This window comes from Geotrypetes seraphini, chromosome 10 (genome assembly GCF_902459505.1).
Source record: "Geotrypetes seraphini chromosome 10, aGeoSer1.1, whole genome shotgun sequence".
Classification (NCBI taxonomy): Eukaryota; Metazoa; Chordata; class Amphibia; order Gymnophiona; family Dermophiidae; genus Geotrypetes; species Geotrypetes seraphini.
This window is the reverse complement of record NC_047093.1, coordinates 57,000,834-57,021,365: the sequence shown is the minus strand read 5'-3', so window position 1 is coordinate 57,021,365 and position 20,532 is coordinate 57,000,834. Positions and strand designations below refer to the sequence as shown.

Below are 20,532 nucleotides of genomic sequence, written 5' to 3'. Positions count from 1 at the left end.
TTTTTTGAAAGTTTGAAGAATCTGTCCCTCTCTACTCTCTCTACGCCCTTCATGATCTTGTAAGTCTCTATCATATCCCCTCTAAGTCTCCTCTTCTCCAGGAAATAGAGACCCAGTTTCTCCAATCTCTCCACGTTTGAAAGGTTTTCCATCCCTTTTATCAGACGTGTCGCTCTCCTCCGAACCCTCTCGAGTAATGCCATATCCTTCTTAAGATACGGCGACCAATATTGGATGCAGTATTCCAGGTGCGGGCGCACCATCGCCCGATACAACGGCAGGATAACTTCTTTTGTTCTGGTTGTAATACCCTTCTTGATTATACCTAGCATTCTATTCGCTCTCTTAGCGGCCAATGCACACTGTGCCGTCGGCTTCATTGTCATGTCCACCATTACCCCCAAGTCCCTTTCTTGGGTACTCTCATTCAATAACATCCCTCCCATCGTATAGTTGTACTTCGGGTTTCTGCTACCCACATGCAATACTTTACATTTCTCAACGTTGAACTTCATCTGCCATCTTGTCGCCTATTCCCCTAGTTTGTTCAAGTCCCTTTGCAATTCTTCGCAATCCTCTTTAGTCCGAGCTCCACTAAATAGTTTGGTGTCGTCTGCAAATTTTATTATCTCACACTTCGTCCCTGTTTCCAGATCATTTATGAATATATTAAATAGCAGCGTCCCGAGCACCGAGCCCTGCGGAACACCACTCGTGACCCTCCTCCAGTACGAGTAGTGGCCCTTCACCCCTACCCTCTGTTTCCTACCCGCCAACCAGTTTCTGATCCATCTATGTACATCTCCTTCCACCCCATGGTTCTTCAGTTTCCGGAGTAGACGTTCATGAGGCACCTTGTCAAAGGATTTTTGGAAATCTAGATATATGATGTCTATGGGGTCTCCTCTGTCCATTCGTTTGCTAATTCCTTTGAAGAAGTGCATTAAGTTAGTTAGGCACGATCTCCCCCTGCAGAAGCCCTGCATTCAGAGTTCTGTTGCTGGATGCCCCAACCACAAGGAATGAACTTAAAAGGATGCAGATGCCTCGACCACAAGGAAGGAACTTAAAGGAGCACAACAGAGGTAGTTGGAGGTTCCCAGGTTTTTGATTCGGAGTTTGTAACTTTAACGTATGATGCTTATTTAAAATATAAAAAATCTGTGACGCTCCCTAAATCTGGGGCATTGAGAGAACAGGTGTGTTTGCTTCAGAGAAACTTGATCCCTGTGCAGCCAGAGGGTCTATAGGACTCTGAAGTCCAGTTGGAGAAGGACTGAGATCAGAATCCATCCCTCTAGAGAGGAGACACTTCTAGAGCACAGGAGACGAAGGGTCTGAAGTTGGCACATTCAGTCAGTAGTATCTGGCACAGTTAGACTAGGGCAAAGACCCTGTGATGTGCAGACTTTTTAAGCCTATGAACTTAAATTAGATTTTTGTATTCTCTCTGTGGGAGCTAGATTTGAAGGCCTCGCATGCATCCATTGCACAGTAGTCCCTGCTAAGCAGTTCCAAGCCTCGATTCACCTGTTTTCCAGTGCATTCAGAGATGACTAGGATGCTGACGAAGCATTGAGATACGCCCGAAGGTCTTTTGAGAGGGGTCAAGGCTATGACAAGACTTTATCCTATGGCTCAGGAGTTCCATAAATATTTTGTCTCACTGAAGGTGGTGGTGGTGCAAGTGACGAAACACACTTCGCTATTGAGTTAAGGGGGAATGGTCCTGAAAGATTCTCGGGATTGCTGATTGGATCTCCTTATGAAAAGGCAGTTTGAAGCCTTGGCTTTGGAGTTCAAGGAGGCAGCAGCAGCCTCCTTTGTGGTACGTACTTGCCATAAAATGTTATAACAGACTTCAGAGGAGGGCATGATACCCCCAGCAGTAATTTCGGGAATAGATTATGTAGCAGACACAATGTATGATGTCTTTAGAGTCATGAGTAAGGTGTCTGCATATTCTATTTCCACCTGCGGGATGCTTTGGATCTGGCAAAAGACGCGAGATTCAGCCTCTAGAGCCACTTTGAGCAAGCTTCCCTTTAAGGGTCAAATGCTTTTTGGCAAAGGATTGGATGATCTGATGACTAGTGTAATGGATCGATATCCTAAGTCCTTACCAGAGAGTAGACCTTGGACCCCAAGGGGGATCAAATCATAGCTCCTTTTGAAGCTACAAGCAATCTTGACAGACCTCATTGAATTCCTTGGCTCAGAGATCCTTCCAAGGATCTAGACAGAGGTTTGGAAACACTAGCCGACCCTCAAGTTCAAGTGACCGCACTGCAGCCACCTCTAAGAAGTCTTAATACCACTAGGCCCCTCTCTGATCTTCCCCAGATAGGCAGGAGACATACCACTACACATTGCCTCCTAGATTGCGATGATGACAGATGCCAGCCTTTGGGCTTGAGAGCCCGTTGCAATTGTTGTCCTGTTCAGAGGTGTTGGACGCCCTCTCAGTGAAAAGGGTCAATTAGTTAGAGCTCAGAGCCATTTCTTCTAGCTATGATGTGATTGCAGAAGACTCTGGAGGGCCAAGCGGTCAGGGTCTTCTCTGACAATACGATCGCAGTAGCCTCCTTCAGTCGCCAGGGAGGGACCAAAAGCACTCCTCTGGCTCAGGAAGCCTGTCTTCTTTTTCTCTGGGTGGAACGTCATCTCCTAGCACTGACGGCAGCGCATGTGGCGGGAATAGACAACATTCAAGCAGACTTCCTCAGCAGACAGACGCTGGATCAGGGTGAGTGGACCCTGTCCCCGGAGGCAATCCAAGAAATAGTGAGGTCTGGGGGCGGCACCGCTTCAACCTCATGGCCATGGCTAAGAAAAACAAAACAGGAAAGCAGATCGTGTTTTCAGTTAAAGATCCAAGCCCGGAAGTGAGGGGCTCAACACTGATGCAGCCAGGACCTCAGGAGATTCTCCTGTATGTGTTTTCTCCTTGGCTGATGATCGGCTGGGTCATTCAGAAGATCGCGTCTCATCTGGGCCGCGTCATTCTGATGGTTCCAAATTGGCCTCACAGACCATGATATGTAGATCTGATGTTCCTGTGCAGGGTCGCAGCCTTTGCCTGAGTGCCTACCTGGACTTTCTCACACAGGGTCCAGTTTTCATGGATGATCCAGGTCACTATGCTATTACAGCATAGCTCTTGAATGCGAAGCCTAGAGCATAACAGATATTCTGCTCTGGTTGTTGATACTCTTCTGAAGTCTACCAAGTCATCCACAGTGTCAGTCTACACTAAGGCGTTGAAGGCCTTTTTCAGTATTGGTGTACCCAGGACCAGGTAGACCTTTATTCAGCTTCGATCTCGATAATTCTCATTTTTCTTCAGGCTGATTTTTCTACAGTCCTCACTTTGGCATCTCTTCGAGTCCAGGTGGCCAGGCTCTCCTGTTTTAAATCCTGGAAACATCGGTCCACCTTGGCGTCTCATCCTGATGTTACTAGATTCTTGAAGGGAGCTCTTCATGTCAGACCACCGGTCAAGCATTCTTTTCCTTCCTGGGACCTTACCTTGAAATTGTCTAGCCTTACCAAGGCTCCTTTTGAGCCCCTTCAAGATACTTCCCTCTCAGACTTAATGCTCAAGACTGTTTTTCTGGTCGCCATTACTTTGGCACATCTTGTGTTGGAACTACAGGCTTTGTCTTGTAAGAACCCTTTCCTCCATATCTTAGAGACAGGGTTTTCCTTCAGACTGTTCCTTCCTTCCTGTGAAGCTAGTTTCAGCTTTCCATGTTAATCAGGAAGTATGTTTGCCTGCCTTTCAACCGACTGGTTCTGACATAGGACTGCCTATTGAAGAAACTGGATGTGTCAGAGTTACATTTTCTGGAAGTCACCAATGAGTTAAGCGGGATGCTCCCACTTCCAAGGCTTCCAGATGGATCCATAGGGCCATTTCATCAGCCTACATTCTTTCTGGGAAACAGTCTCCTGTTTCCATCCAGGTGCATTCTATCAGGAATGTGGCTTGTTCGGGGGCCAAAGCTGGATCTGTCTCTCCTGAGGAGATTTTCAAAGTAGGAATGTGGTCTTCTCTTCACCCGTTTGCCATGTTCTACGGAGTAGACATGGCAGTAAGACAAGACTCTGTCTTTGGGTCCTTGGTCTTAAGGGTCGGTGCAGCAAGCCCACCCTAGCGTTTGGGGGGACTGCTTTTGTACATCCCTGCTGTCTAGAATGTCTTCACCTGTTGCACTAGAAAAAGAGATTATGTACTTACCCTGGTAAGCTCTTTTCCAGTAGATAGGTGAGACATTATAGACTCCCACCCTGTCTTAACTATGCCTGACTCCCGCCCTGTCTTAACTGTGCCTGTTTTCAGTTTTCAATCTGTTTATTTTTCTCTAAGCTGATTCTGGAATGCCTGTCAGCCCTTGGGGGCTGGGAAGAATTTGTATTCATGCTTATTTAATGGGTATACTTTATGAGATTTGTTGAAGTCTTGTGTTGGTATTTAACTTGCCTGTTGAGTTAATTCTTGAGCAGAACAGTTGGTTTGAGCCTGTTGCTCCAGGTGCCTCTACTTCACATGTATTGGGTAGCTCTACGTGCTTGGGTACTAACTGAGGGTGGAGCTAGAGAGTCCAGTGAAGTACAATAGAGGCAGAGTGAAAATACCAGAGTGGATTCCTTGTGCAGGAATCTACTGGAAAAGAGCTTACCAGGCTAAGTGCATAATCTCTTTATCTAGAGCAGTGGTTCTCAACTTGTGGGTCGCGACCCCTTTGGGGATCGAATGACCCATTCACAGGGGTCGCCTAAGATAATTGGAAAACACATAAGGGCCCAAGACAGCGTTCTTCAGCCACCGGTCCACAGTGTGATCAATGTGGCATCTTCGGGCCGGCTCCCTGAGTGCTGCAGTGCACAAAGCTGTGGGAAAAGGCTCCTATGCGTGGCCTGCACCTGAACTGGAAGCCTTCTCTCTGACGTCGCAATGTCAGAGGGAAAGCTTCCAGATAAGGCTTGGGACGCGTGCAAGAAGCCGCTGCCCACAGTGCAATGCAGCACTCAGGGAGCCGGCCCAAAGACGCTGCGTTGATCGCACAGTGGACTGGTGCAAAGATAACACTGGGGGGCAGGCCAGAAGGCAAGGCACCTGGAGGGAGAGAGACAACAACGGTAGGGAAATGCTTTTATTTTTTTTATTTAGTGATTGATTTGTCTTTTTTTTTTAATTTAGTGATTGATTTGTCTGTTCATGAAGAAATGCATTTGTTTCTTTTCCTCTGGGGTTGTACTGCTTGCAGAGTCTTGCATCTTAGGGTTTGTTTGTAAATATTAGTACTTTTAGTTTTTGGTCCTGCATTTGTATGGGATTATCTGTTTTCTGGTAGGAATGAATGTTAAAAAGCATACAGTATGCTTTGTGTATTTTAATCTTGTGGTTAACCATTATGTGTTGTTAATACAATTATATTGTGCGTATATATGAAAAATGAATGGAAAAAATGGTGAATTAGTACTATTATGGGGTGAGGTTTGGGGCGGTGATTGATTGGAGATGGGCACGACTTAGCCCGGTGTTCTTCAACTGCCGGTCCACAAAATAATTATTTTATTTCCGCCGGTCCATAGGTGTCAAAAGGTAGAAGAACACTGGTCTTAGGAACCAAGATACCGCTCCTCTGTCCATCTCCAGATGGGTCTGCCCACATGCAGATACGCCCACATACATTTATTTGTAATTAGAAATAAATATTTCACAATATATAATTACATATTGTTTTTGTGATTAATCACTATGCTTTAATTATGTTCAATTTGTAACAATGAAAATACATCCTACATAACAGATATTTACATTATGATTCATAACAGTAGCAAAATTACAGTTATGGTTGGGGGTCACCACAACATGAAGAACTGTACTAAAGGGTCGCAGCATTAGGAAGGTTGAGAACCATTGATCTAGAGTCACTAATGAATTTCATATTTCATAGATCTGATAGGTTATTTGTTCTCTTTGCTGGTCTCAGGAAAGGCAAGTCTGATTCTTAGACTACCATTGCTTGCTGGTTGAAGATTTTCTTAAGGTGTCTTTTGGTGTACGAACAACCACCTTCAGTTCTGAAAGCTCATTCTTTAGAAGAGTTGCCACTTAGGCAGAGTTGTGAGCTGTCCCCCCAGTGGAAATTTGCAGATCAGTAACATGGTGGTCACTTCTTGAGGCATTACAGACTGGATATTTCAGTTGGAGAGGAAGTTTCCTTTGGAATGTCTGATCCTTAACCTAACTTAAAAACTTTTGAAACATCCTGTAAGTTCTGGACTGGTCTGTTGAGGATGCTAAGGACAATTTTCTTCCATTTTAGTCCCAACAGACCAGTCCAGCTACCCGCCCTTCTGTATGTTTTAGTCATTTCTGTTTTAGTCGTCTCTGTTAAAGTTTATATAGATCTCTTTAAGCTAGTCTTGTTGTTTTAATTATATTTATATTTATATTTGTGGTTGTATTTCATAACTTTTTAGTTTTTTAATGTTTAATTGTTAATTATATTCTTTCAATTGTTATATAAACCGCTTTGAAAGATTTTGATTTGGCAGTCCATTGAATATAAAATAAACTTGGAAACTTAGCTATTGTAAGAAGTTACGGTTTTAATTCTTCATGAAATTTTTTTTTTAAATTCTTCATTTTAAAACACATTCAATAAGTGAAAACAGAAATTTTAAAATTTCATGAAATTTTAAAGGAGGAAGAAGAAAATAAGAAACACTGGATAAACCAATGGTAGATTCTATTGCCTTTTTACTTGTTGAATTACTGAATTAGCTGAACTGTACATGGCAGAGTACGAGCAGAGTACAGTTGCATACTCTGTCTTTCTCTGTTAATAGTCCCCTCGTTAAAATTCATTTATTCAAGGAGGGACGTGATTTTTTCTGTTACAGCCCCTCAAATCTGGAATTCGCTGCCGATCAACATAAGAGAAGAAAAATTACTCAGCGAGTTTAAAAGCCTCCTAAAAAGTTGGCTTTTTAAGGACGCTTTTAACTGACTTATTTAAATTTTATGATTTTACAATGGACTAGGAATACTGCCAAATGAAAATTAAGTGAGTAACTTTCCCCAACCTCTTGTTTCATTACCTATCCCTTTTTATTTGTTTTTGAATTGTATTTAAGCCACTTTTTTTTTCGCCTCCCTCTTTCAAACGTATTATTTTATTATAATTAGTGATAATTATCCTGTTTGTTTGATTTGTATTTTAACCTAATTTTTAACTAAATGTAAATCGCATTGGATTTGGATTTTGCAATCAAATCAAATATCTATAATAATAATCCTCTTAAGAGGCTGTGGGTACCTGACAAGTGCTGTGTCTCTCTGTGCTGAATTCCATTTTCAAATTCGAACACGGAGAGACACAGCACAGCCGGCGACTGCCCCCTCCCGCCCTCACTCACCGCCAAAACCAGCTACTTTTAAGCCTCCTCCTTCTTGCTGGCTCACCCGTGTTTAAATTCAGAGAAAAGCACTGAACCGCGATACCGCTGGCCTCGCCGTCTTCTGTCCACTGTGGCCCGCCCTTTCTGACTACTTCCTGTTTCCGCTAGGGTTGGCCGCAGTGGATAGAAGACGTCGAAGCGCGCGCACAGCGCTTTTCTGTGAAATTAAACACGGCGGCTGGGAAGGGGGCTGTGGGAAATGTTGCTGCTGCACAGGGAAGGCCGGGAAATGCTGCTGCTGCCCAGGAAAGCCTGGGAAATGCTGCTGCTGCTGCACAGGGAAGGCCGGGAAATGCTGCTGCTGCACAGGGAAGTGTGTGTGTGGGGGGGAAATGCTGCTTCTGCACAGGGAAGTGTGTGTGTGTGTGGGGGGGAATGCTGCTTCTGCACATGGAAAGCCGGGAAATGCTGCTGCTGCACAGGGAAGTGTGTGTGTGTGGGGGGAAATGCTGCTTCTGCACAGGGAAGGGTGGGAAATGCTGCTGCTGCACAGGGAAGTGTGTGTGTGGGGGGGGGAAATGCTGCTTCTGCACAGGGAAGGCCGGGAAATGCTGCTGCTGCACAGGGAAGTGTGTGTGTATGTGTGGGGAAATGCTGCTGCTGCACAGGGAAGGGCAGGAAATGCTGCTGCTGCTGCACAGGGAAGTGGAGGGGTCAGAGAGGGAAAGGGGGCCTGGGAAGCAAATCTTGGTTTGCTTTGGGGGAGGGGAGACAGAAGGGGGCCATGGAGAGACAGAAAGACAGGCAGGCAGTGCATTAGAACGAAAGACAGACACACAGAAAGACAGCGGGCAGAGAAAGACAGACAGGGTGCCAGAAAGAGAACCAGAAAGAAAGAAGGACAATCAGCGGGAGGGAGAAAGAAAGAAAGGAAGAGAGGGGCAGGGAGAGACAGAAAGAAAGAAAGACATATATTCTAGCACCCGTTAATGTAACGGGCTTAAACACTAGTGTTAAATAAACTAGAAACTTGATAAAAATAATCTGCTGATAGATGGGCCTAAACCCACATGTTCTGCTCTGGTTTGTTGGGACTAAAGGAAAGAATATTAGCAGGTAAGATCTAATTTCTCCTTTGATGCTGAACTGTCCATCTGCTGTTTTCTATGCAAAATTGTATGTTTTGTAGATGCATATGTTCTTTTCCAATCCAATTAAAAAATAAATTACCCAAGCTATTATCTTGTCTCTTCCTCTAGAGCAGAGATGAGCTAGAGTTAACAGGGATTGTCAGATTGTCAGAAACTCGGAAGCCATTTGTGCCAGAAAATGACATAGCCAAGAACCGTTGGCATTACCGCGACTTGGGAGCCATGGCACATGTCACAGAAGCCGAGCCTATCTTCCTTGATGCAGACTTCAGTAAGTGCTGTGAGAGAGAGCCATGTGGGGGTACTATTAACTGTACACAGGATGCTGCTTTTCCTTTCTAGAGCCTCCACACCCTAGTATTTGCACAGATTAATGTGTTTGCCTGTGGCAAGGATGTATAGTGTACAGTAACAATCAATAAGATGAGGTTTCTACTGTTTCCCACCCCACATTGTACAGTCTCCATACCATAAAGCACTGAAAGATGCTAATTGCTGTAAAAAGTCTGCAGCCTCCACACCCTAGTATTTGCACAGATTATTGTGTTTGCAGTAACAATCTGTAAGATAAGGTTTCTACTGCTCTTTCCCGATCCTCATTGTGCAGTCTCCACACCATATAGCACTGCTGGATATCAATTGCTTTAAAAAGTCTGTTCACAAGATCAAACATTTTCTTGCTTTTCTTAGTGGGAATAGGGGGATTTCATGTTCCACAATGGGCTTTGGCAAAATTTGCAGTGTGACTTGCATCCAGTTTCCCCCGTGCTGATAGGTTCTGCACTCTACTAAAATCTATGGAGAATCAGCCCTGCAAACTTCTGATATGGTTTATTAAACAAAAAGAAAAGGTGCTCTTTAAAGGGCAGCACCTAACTTTGTTGTTTTTACTGTGTTATAGAGAGCACCATTCCTGGAGGGCCCATTGGTGGCCAAACCCGAGTAACCTTGAGAAATGAGCACGCACAATATATCATTACATGGTAAGTTTATCCAAGTCATCAGAACCCTGAAGGCAAAGCTTAGTGTTTTCTTAGACTGTTTATTCATAAAGCTACTAACCATTGTTCAGTTAATGTTTAGGCTATCACATTTTTCCCTACTAACCCTTTTTTTCTCCATGTAAGGGCACAATAGGTGCTCAGGTGAACACTAAGTCTGAGAGGAATTTGTGCTGATCTAATCCACCTCTTTTCCTACCGGTATTCCATTCCTGCTAGGAGTTCTCTTGTACCTGACTCCTTACCTTTAACCTCATAAGAGTGGCCAAATGGTTCAAGCAATAGGATGAGAACCAGGAAAAATCAAGGTTTCAAATTCAATGTCCCCTGTCTCTCTCCGACACTGATTCCATGTGATTCTCACCCTGTTACTATGCCTCCTATTGCCCGAGGTTCCCACTAAGATTGTAATTTATGTGGATAGGGGACATATTGAACCTGTTTTATAATTACTTGATACAGGAGACATTTTGAACCTGTATTATAATTACATAATTGTTTCTGTTTAAAAATTTAACTGCTAAGCCCAATAGAGCTATGGGTGGTAGTATGAGAGAACAGCATTAATGGATATTTTTGTGACGGAGCAAACTTAAAAGTGCTGTCAATGGCTTATAGCCCTATCAGCTCTTTCTAGATAGGAAAAGTCATATCTTCTGAGGCATTCCTTTTAGGTCTTGCCTCAGTTTTTGGAATTTGAAAGTTTATTTTTTTCACCTGTATCACTCACTTCAGCCTCTGTTGTATCTTGTAGGTATGGACTCTGTGCAGCAACTTCTTACTTGTGGTACAGAAAATTTATTCAAAAGATACCTCTCTAGAAGACAAGTCAGAGCCTCAGATCTGTGACAGAAAAACAAAGGCACAGAACTGTCCACAGGCCTTTGGAAGAATCTGCAAGGGCAGATTATGAGGGTACGGGGGCGTGGGGTGTTTTCAGAGCTCAGTAGCAAGTGAAGCAAGAGCTTTTTGGATTCTGGGCACCTACAAAGGATATTATATACGTTAGTTGAAAGAATAGGGGTAGGAGCCAAGGCAAGTATTCAGCGAGTGCCTTAAACAAATAATGGGAAACATTTAAAGCCAACTGTCAGACTCTGAACCCTTGGAAATTGTGGAACACCTCCACACTCGGGCTTATCTCTAAAGCACGGATTCAGAATTTTGTCTTGAATTCAATTCCCAGAAACTGCAGGACCAGTAAAATAGTGATGAGACAAGTGTTTTTATAATGGGTTTGTTAGATGGACAGTGTGATTCCAAGAATGTCTTCCTGATAGAGAGGCAGAGTCCTGATCTTCACCTATAGGTAGCTTACAAAGCATGAATCTTACTAGCCAATAGAGTTAATTAATGATCATTTGTATTTATTCAGCTTTAGCTTATTAAATCTTCTCTGCTCATGCTCTTAGAGCAATCAAATATGACTTCTATTATTGAAAAATTGTTTTGTTTTCACAAAAACAAGACTTATCTTTGAAGATGGTGGAATTTATTCTTATCTGTTAATTTCCTCTTTGAGTCCTGTTAGACCAGTAGGTTATATTTCCCGACCAACAGATAAGGTAGAGAACAGGCAAGTTCCAGTATACTAGCAGTTGCATCCTGGAGCTAGTCAGTATATCAATAACCCTTTAAAGGGCTGCCTTTCAAAGGCCTGAAGAAATGAAGACGAAAGAGATCCTCCAGAAACTCACAAATGTGAGAAACACAAAAGCTTTGATTAAAATTAACGGTACTCCAAAGAACATGCACAATATGGTACTGCTGATCCCAGAACTGTTTACACAGCAAGTATTCCCCCCTCCCCCTCCAAATAAAACAAATCTTCCAGGGTGGGAAAAGGACTCATGTAGCAGGATTCAAGGAAAGAAAATTAACAGGTGAGAATAAATTTCACCTTACTGTATTGTCCAGAGCTTACCCATGTGGAAGGAAGGCAAGACTGTCCTGCCAAAGGCACTGTTGCTTCTAGCCCCCAAATCTAGTTTGTAGTGCTTCACAAAATCATACAAAATTGAATGTTCTCTGAGAAGTGGCCTGGGCCTTGTCAAGTGAGCCCTCAGGTCTGTTGGAACTACCTTATTTGCCAAAATGTAAGTGGATTCAGTAGTTGCCTTGAATAAGTGAACAGTAGAAGTCTTAGATATTGTCTACCCTTTGCACAGACCGTGAAAGCGGACAAATGGTCCAATCTTCAGAATTCATTAGTGACTTTCTCTTAGGGAGGGTATTATCATATTTTTCGCTCCATTAGACCCACCTGACCATAAGACGCACTCTAGATTTAGAGGAGGAAAACAAGAAAAAAAACATTCTGAACCAAATTCTCCCTGCCAGGCTCTGCACCCAGCCCCACACTCCTTGCCAAGCTCTGCACCCTGTTCCCCCTCTGGTGGTCTAGCGGTAAGCCAGGGCAAGCAGGCGGGTAGGGACGGGACAGGGCGGGTAGGTAGGCAGGCAGGCAGCAGGAAAGCCCTGGTCTCTCCCTCCCTATTTTTAATTTGGCAGGGCAGGCAGGCAGGCAGGTCCCAGCCTCTCCCTCCTCCCTCCCTACCCCCCAGGTAGGCAACAGGCAGACCCTGGCCCTCTTCCTCCTCCCTCCCTGCCCCCCCAGGCAGGCCTTGGCCTTCCTCCTCCCCGACACCCCTCGTGCGTACCTTTTTTTTATTACTTCTGGATGCAGTGCCTCGCTGAGAGCAGTGCACCAGGCTGGCTGCCTGGTCCCACGCTGCTTCCTCCAAGAACTGCCGGCTGCCTCCTCTTCCGTTCTCTTGCGTAGCGGTGCACCAGGTTGCCTGCCTGGTCCCGCGCCGCTTCCCACGAGAACTGTTCTCATGGGAAGCGGCACGACCAGGCAGGCAACCTGGTGCGCTGCTACGCGAGAGAACGGAAGAGGAAGCAGCCGGCAATTCTCGGAGGAAGCGGCGCAGGACCAGACAGGCAATCTGGTGTGCCGCTGCGCGAGAGAACGAAAGAGGAGTCAGCCGGCAGTTCTCGGAGGAAGTGGCAGGAATCGGGCAGCCAGCCAGCCTTGTGCGCCGTGTACAGCGAGGGAGGACAATCGCATTAGAATAAGGTAACGGGGGGGGGGGGTGCTTTCGGTATATAGAAGCACCCTAATTTCCATCCACTTTTTGGGGGGGAGTGAAAAGTGCATCTAATGGAGCAAAAAATACGGTAAATAGAAATAAACTTGGACTGCCAAATACTGTAGAAGCAGGTGGTGCATGTCCAATTTATGGAACAAATGATTTTCATCCCTCTCCCCCCAACTCCCAAGTGGCCTCCTGGAGAAATAAAGACAAAACCACCTTCAGAAGGAATGGGACACAAGGAAATAGTTTCATATGAGAAGGACAAGCAAAGGATCCTAACAGAGTCTGCAGCTCAGAAATTCTGGAGGTCAAAGAAATAGTAACTAGGAATGTTGTCTTAAGGGAGAGATCTTTCAAGGTTGCTAGCCGAATGGGCTCAGAGGGAGTCTATGCTAATTCTCTCAACATCAAAGGAAGGTCCCCTTGAGGCAAGACCAGTCAGAGCAGAGGCCAAAGTTTTTTTTTTAAATGCCAGTAAGAACTGGAAAGTGTCCAGTATAGATGCCAACAATTTGCACCCCAGGGGCCCCAGAAACGGGACAGAGCTTCCACATGAACCCAAAGAGAGTTTAAAGGTAGGTCCTGATCAAAACTTCTTGCAGAAAGGCAAGTACTACAGGACATCTGCGCTCCACAGAGAGAGGGACCTCTTGCTGCACCAAGTCTCAAAAGTTCTCTAAACTCTCCGTATACCAGGGAGGTTGAGGCCTTCCATGCATGAAACAAGGTTTCCACCAGCTTTGCTGGGCAACCCTTACATGTCAAGCACCACATATCTTTGGTGTTTTGGCTTAAACCTGGGGATCTCTGTACTCCTCACTGGCTGATCTGGGGGATTCCCAGAGCTGAGTGCAGTTATCCCTGAATGTCCTGCCCTGCAGTTGGATGCTGCCTTGGTTTGCCAAGATGCAAGAACCGCATTAGTGTGCTGGCTCTGTCACTGCACACTCACCTGAGCCCAACTCAGCAGGCGGAAGGACCCCTTCCAGATCTGGCTCAAAGCTACAGACCTTGCCATGTCCTGTCTCCAGAATAAGACAGAAGAAATAAACTTCCACTTTTGTTTTGCCTTATAGAGGTTTTTTCCCAAATTTTATGCAGCTGAAAATAAGCTGCTACAGCTATTTCCCCTGTTTGATTCTTTCTTCTTTTTTTTTTTTTTTTTGAGGGTGGAGGAGAAGGGGGAAGCAGAAATTCCACCCCTGTTGCAGGGCCCCTCGAGAGCTGTATCAAAGATCTAGGGCCTGGCCATTAAAGAAGCCCCCTAGCAAATGTGGTGGCCTCAAATCATGTCACTTTCAACGCATCAGAAGAAAGGCCCTGCCAGGGCTGGCCATGAGCAGCCTATTTTGCGGCTGCTTCCTGCTAACTGCTGCACTTTGGGTAAAGATGAGAGAGGGAGGGAGTGAGGGGGTTTGCAACTCAGGACCGCCACCTACTTCTGCCACTTTGGGGCTTGAGGGAGGATGGCTTTGTGACTCAGGACCGCTACCACGGTGGTGCTTTGGGGTGGGAGGGAAGGGGGAATTGAGAGTATGTTAGACAAGGTTTCTAACACTCTCAATTAATCAGAAAAACAGTTATCCAATATCCACCAATCCTTGTGGGTGCCAGATAACTGAGATTCTACTGTATTGGTAAGATAAAATTTGATCATGCTATACCTTGGTGATGAAGCTTCATTGGCTTCCTGTGACAGCTCAAGTTGAGTTCAAAATCTATTACTTGGAATATAAATCTTTATTTGGCCAGGCTCCTGAGGTTTTTGCTCCCTGGTTTTTATTACTAGGATCTTCTTTTACCAGCAGGAACTCTGCCTGGTTGCTTTTGGCTTTTCCTACTACTAAAGGTCTAAGATACATGTCTGTTTATATCATGAGATCTCTTCCTTTTTATGTGGTGAAAATTTGAAATTGTTTACAATCAAATGTTCCTCTTGCTCCTATTTATATTAGTTTCAGAAGTTATTGAAACCATATCTCAGTAGTTCCCAGATCTAGTTCTGGAGGCATCTCAGCCATTCAGTCATACATACAGATTTCTTTCATGAATATTCATTGTGTGTATCTTGAAAACCTGACTGGCTGGGGTGCCTTTAGGACCAGGTTTGGGAACCACTGCACTATCTCTTTAAGAAAGTCTATGAAGCTGTAGAATGATAACTTTCAGGATTTTTTTTATATATATTTGCAATAGTTGTTATCCATCTTGAATCTACTATGGTAGGGATTAGGTAAGCTAGAAGCATTATAGTACAGTATAGCGGTAGCCTTGTGTGGGAGTCAGTCTGGAACCAAAAAAAAAACTACCAGTACAAACTACACCATCTGCTGGAGGCAGAGATATACAGACTAGCTCTAGGCTGCACCTGCTGTTATACTGGTGATGTCACTGGAACTTGTTTATTCTTTCTCTAACTCAGTCTGTTGATCAGTTGATATAACTCACTGGTGTGGACTGGTCTTGCTGGATGATAAGGAAGCGGTACTTTTCTGCTACCATCACCTTTTTTCTTCAGATTGATGTATGTGTCTCAGAATGGACCTGATTATTGCTCAGAATTGGTTCTACCTGTGCAAACAAGCTATGCTGACAGTGATTGCTTGCAGTTAATGACCCGTTGTATGCCTACACTTTACACTGAAACTAAAGTAAGTCCTTGGTTTTCGTTACTAGTAGAGTAGATTAGCACTAGTATAGCCAACAGTATACGTTCCTTTACCTGAGGGTGGAGTAATGAACCCCCCACTAGTGGAAATAGTTAAGAATGACCAGCAAAAGTAATTTGGGTGGAGACAATATGCCTTGTTCAAATTTTCCATGAAATATGTAAGCCACAAGCTTGAAGAAACTAAACCCTGATTCCTATATACTTTATCAATGGTAGTAAGAAAAGGGCTCAAAACAATACAATTAAAGACAAAACAATGCTGGTCAGTTCATTAGCTTCACAGACAATGATGTCTTCATCATGAGAAAAATAACCAGGAAAAGATTTACTTGCAGTGTTCTGTATCTCTGATTTTCATTTCAATGACCAAGTACACCCTGCTGATCAGGGTCATCCCTCTGGCATCTACATTGAGTAAGTTTTCATTAGCTTGACTAACAATTAACAGCACAGTGAGTTTGTCAGGACATGTCTTCAATGGAAACTTGAAATTTCAGGGTGGTCTTACTCATTTTCTTGCGATAATCTTCTTCAAACAGCTCATTCTGGCTCACAGTAAAAAGATTTTTCCAATCTCCAACTTGCCCTTAAAAAGATGCAGAGTTTTAACATTGAAATATGATTTTGCTAAGATTATACATTTCATTTCAACTTTACAAAATAACTGTGTATCTTTTCCGATGCTATTTTCTAGAAAGCAATGGGGCTCATTTTCAAAAAAGATGGACGTCCAAAAGATGACATAAAATGGCACTTTAACGTCTTACTAGTCAAAATGTCCAAGTGGCTATTTTAGAAACTAACTTTCCAGATGTCGTTCTGGTCGTTTTTTCTCCAGTATGTCTAAATCTTAAGGGGAGAGTTTTGGGCAGACTTAGGACTTGGACTTTCTGCAGGGATAATCACACTTTTAACAAAACATCCAGGGCACCATTTAGATGTTTGGGGGGGTCAAAAAGGTGCTCAAACTGACCAAATAACCACTGGAGAAATTAAGGCATGACCACCCCTTACAGTACATTACAGCGTCAGATGGTCACACAGCTCAGCAGATCAGAGGGGCACTCTGGGAGTACTGCAGTGAATGTCACATTAAAAAGTCCCAAGTACACATGTCAGTATAACCTGCTTATATTGTATGGTGAGCCCTGCAAAACCTGTACCTGTACTGTACCTGTTGTGATGTATAAGTGGGTACAGAAGTTTTGGAGGGCTCACCATACAATATAAGCAGGTTATAGTGATACGTGTACCTGAAACTTTTTAATGTGATATTCACAGCAGTACTCCCAGAGTGCCCCTCTGCTCAGCTGTCTGTGTGGCCAGTTTGCTAAGAATGATGGCTGCTTGGACATGCCAATTATTTATTTTTGTGCGTTTTTCATGTGGACATTTTCGTATTCAAAAATGGCTAAAAAAGATAATGCATTAAGGACCAAAATGTCTAGATAGGTCATTAAAAAAAAAATAAAAAAGCTAGACGTCTTGCATTTTCAAAAATGAACATTTTCTGTATTGGATTTCTTAACGTCCCAGAACATTCAAACTAAGACTTAGATGTCCTATCGAAAATGCCCTTCTTTAATTGAGTTAGTTTTGCAAATACCGTAAGTCATGAAACACCCTGGGGCCTAGGATAGAATATGGAGATATAGAGAGAGTCTCTTCTATCAGCCATAAATCCTAAAGGGAAAGGAGAGAAGTTGATAAGGGCAGTGCTCCTGTACCTTTTCTCATGAAGGTGTACTGTGACTGGTCCATCATTTCCTTCGGGAAGGTAGAGTAATTGGCCATGGCATTATTTTTCATCTGGCTGAAAGAAGTACAGTGAGCTATTTTCTCTAAAGTGGCATCAGGTAGATCCTTCCCCAGGAACCACATTACCTTCTGAATCTCTGAGATGGAATTCTAGAAATATCAAGTTACAGGAAAAGGAGTTTCAGAGGGTTACAGTGTACTTCTCATAGATAACGTAAAATATATGCTCCAAAGCAGTACAATTTAAGTCTTTATATGAGGGCTTTCAGGTGGTGAAAGGGCACAGACTTATGGAGACCCAAAGTCTAACTCCACCTCCCTTGGTTGATGCGTAATCCAAGGAGATTAATTAACTGTGCTCAAACCTTTGCTATTTGTACCAGGAGTCCTTCCTCTCTCTGCTACTATTAGCTCTGCAGCTATTGCAAACAGCAAGTTAAATATAATTTTGTTGCATCATGGTGGTAGCACAAGGATGTTCTCTTTATTAAACTGGATCTTGTTTACATTGCTGGTGTGATGTATGTGTTCAGCTGCATTCAAGCTTCAACAACTACAGCCAGCTCTAATTTCCAGCACAGCACCTCTAAATGTATCCTGGGCTGCAAGCTGTGTTTAATTCATTGTTTTCGTTATCCTGAACCCTGTTCAAGGCCTTGTCCCTTCACTGTTCTCTGTGCCCTGAATATTACATAAAGAAAAGATTATTTATTTAGGGACTTATGCTTCATTTTAGTTTTCTATAACGGAGATGGGACTGAATTTCTTTGCATTTACCATTTTTATGTTCTTATGTTACTGCTGCATTTTAAGTGGCAGGTGAGATGATTGAAGTATGAGCTGCACAGTCCTTTGCCATTCCTGCTCAATAGCTTTAATTTGAGCTTTTATTTGCTTTAGATTATTTTGTTTCTATTGCAATATGGCTTAAATGAGTAACTAGCAAACAGAAAGCTCCCACTAGCCTTCTGTCCCCTTGACCTCGACACCTACTTGTTTGATATCTTCATAAAATAGATACAGCATGTCATGTTTGTCTTTTTCTTCCCAAAATCCTTTGACGTGATCATACCAGGAGCCCCAGCCAACTTAAGGGGAAGAGCAGAAACAAAAGCTTAATGTTATTGCCAATGATATATGATGATGGTGGCCACAGTAGGCTGGACAATGGTGGACAGAGTTTTCTGTTAGGTACATTGGATCATATCCCAGAGTCCTGTCCCATGGTTCTCCTCATCAGCGCAATGATCACCTTAACATAGTAAGAGACCGCAGATAAAACAAAATTAACCAACTTGTTCTGTCCAGTTTTCTACTATCGGTACTTTGTTTTAAGCGTTGAGTTTTATATACACATCTATCTAATCACCAGTTTCCCCCACCCCATCATGCTGTTTATCCAGCATCTCACCCCTCTTCCAAACCTTGCTCTCCATATCTATTCTGATCATGTTTAAGTTATGTTACAGTGCTGGTCTCCATCACCCTGCTGGGAAACCATACCAGGAATTGTTACCCTCCACATTAGTTCTTAGAAGTCCAGTCGTTAAGCTTCCTCCCATATTTTGTAATAATCCAAACATCTACCAAAATGAAGAAGGTTGTTAACTGAACATCTGGCTTCCCCAGCTTCATCAATATTAGGATTATAATAAAGAGGTGACCAAACCTCTTTTAGTATGTGTGTGTGTGTGTGTGTCTCAATACTAGTTCAATTTAATCTTTGAACTTCACATCCTGCAATGACAGAAATGCAGCTCTGTAATTAATGGGGGGGGGGGGTACCTTGAAATGTACATCTTGGCTCTTTCTTACTCAGTTTTTAAAACCCTCGACCCAATGCTAAATCTGTCTGATTCCCACTAAAGTATGACTCCATCTCACCATTTCCATTCATAAATCTCTGAAGATACTGGTCCCAAGACCCTGGTTCTGGGTGTATTTTGGCCATATGGTCAAAATAATAATAAGAAGTAGCTGCATCTCTGGCATTCCTTGCCAGGTAGATCACCTAGGAATAATGAACATAGGCAAGTCAGTGGAGTCTGTAGATTCGTGCCCAGTCTTGTTCTTTTCCCTGTTAGTGCCATCTCTTGTGTCATTTTGAAGGAAAGGGGAATCAAACCAGCAACAGCATAGCAATAAATTAGTGATTTAATCAACACTCCATCATATGTTTCAAATCTGATTTGGAAGGATTCAATTTTTAGATTTAATTTGTTTGTTTACTTTTGCTGTATTTTTATATATCCTTACTATTAGGATTCTCATATTTGGGCAATCATCAGATGCTTAATACCATAGATTTACAGAGATTATATAGATGTGTTTGTATGTGTATATTCTATATTTTTCAGGCTGTAACATGCTCCAGTGTTAAGTTGTGTGTGTAAACCAATTAGGGAGGAATTCCTCAAAGAGCGCTAAGAGGATTATCGTGCGCTAACCTCTAAGGGCTAGATTCACAAAGCAAACCAATCGTGTACCGATCGGTTTGCGACCCCTTTGCGACCAGATTTCCCTCGGGCTCCATTCACCAACCTCTCCTGCGATCCGCTTTGAATCCATGCATGCAAATGAGGAGAAACGCATGCAAAGTAGACAGGGAGGCAATTCACCAAACAAATTTTTGAAACCTACTGGGCTGGCCGATTAACCGAAGAAGCGACTGATGGAGACCATTCGCAAACAGCTTTCTGACTCTCCAGCTCCATTGAAGCCCTGCTCTCTACCCTGCTCTCTGCTGCCCCGAATCACTCCTGCCTGCTGCCCCGATGCTCTTCCCCAATCTCTCCTGCCTGCTGTGTCCTGAATCGCCACCCTGCTCATCCCTATCTTCTGCCTGCTCTGCCCCGAATCGCCGCCCTGGCCTGCTCATTCTCGGATCTCTCCTGCCTGCTGCCCCAAATTTCTCCTGCCCTTCCCTGCACTGCAAGCCAACCACGGGCTCGCTGGGCTAAAAACAAACAAAAAAAAAGTCGTGGCTCGGACGGCCATGCGTAGACCACTTACAGATGGTGTGCGCATGCGTGGGGATTGCATACCAGCGATCTATCCCGGTAGATGGGGCCGTTCCTCCGATCGTCCCCATCTGCATATTGCTGTTTGAAGAATCCATCGGACCTACCCGGATCGAGCACGGGCCGGTCCCGATCGGGCAGGTTCATGAATCTAGCCCTAAGTTTGCCTGTTATATTCCTATGGGCATCTTCAGCAGTTAGTGTGCGCTAATGTGCTTAGTGTCCTTTGATGAAGTCCCCCTGTAACCATTAAACATGATATGTAAAATATGAAAATACTTGTGTAAAAGAAATTATTTTCCAAGCCAATAGCTTACGAAAAACAAACAAGAAAGTCTTCATTCCTCCCCAAGTGTTGGTCTTTTTCTAGTATCCATAGCGATCTGAGAGATTATGAATTTCTTTAAAACCCTACCTTAG

At 43.6% G+C, this 20,532-nt stretch overlaps 2 protein-coding genes across 6 annotated transcripts in view; one reads left to right on the top strand and one right to left on the bottom strand.

Annotated features, from left to right (window-relative positions):
• Positions 1-11,691, top strand: part of LOC117367543 (surfeit locus protein 1) — a 33,428-nt gene extending 21,737 nt beyond the window's left edge. The window contains 3 exon segments of the mRNA XM_033960172.1: positions 8,673-8,835; positions 9,466-9,547; positions 10,320-11,691. Coding sequence (XP_033816063.1) covers positions 8,673-8,835; positions 9,466-9,547; positions 10,320-10,386 — 312 coding nt within the window. The 3' untranslated portion in view covers positions 10,387-11,691.
• LOC117367544 (sulfotransferase 1 family member D1-like) overlaps positions 1-20,532 on the bottom strand; it is a 42,067-nt gene that overhangs the window by 5,787 nt on the left and 15,748 nt on the right. For 4 of the 5 annotated variants that reach the window (XM_033960174.1, XM_033960173.1, XM_033960177.1 and 1 more), the window contains 4 exons: positions 18,977-19,103; positions 18,086-18,180; positions 17,062-17,242; positions 12,459-15,920 (listed from right to left, as the gene is read on the bottom strand). In XM_033960174.1, the coding sequence (XP_033816065.1) occupies positions 15,796-15,920; positions 17,062-17,242; positions 18,086-18,180; positions 18,977-19,103 (528 nt within the window). In that variant the 3' untranslated portion in view covers positions 12,459-15,795. Of the gene's footprint in view, positions 1-12,458; positions 15,921-17,061; positions 17,243-18,085; positions 18,181-18,976; positions 19,104-20,532 lie in introns of those variants that run through there. The other variant, XM_033960176.1, reaches the window with a different exon arrangement.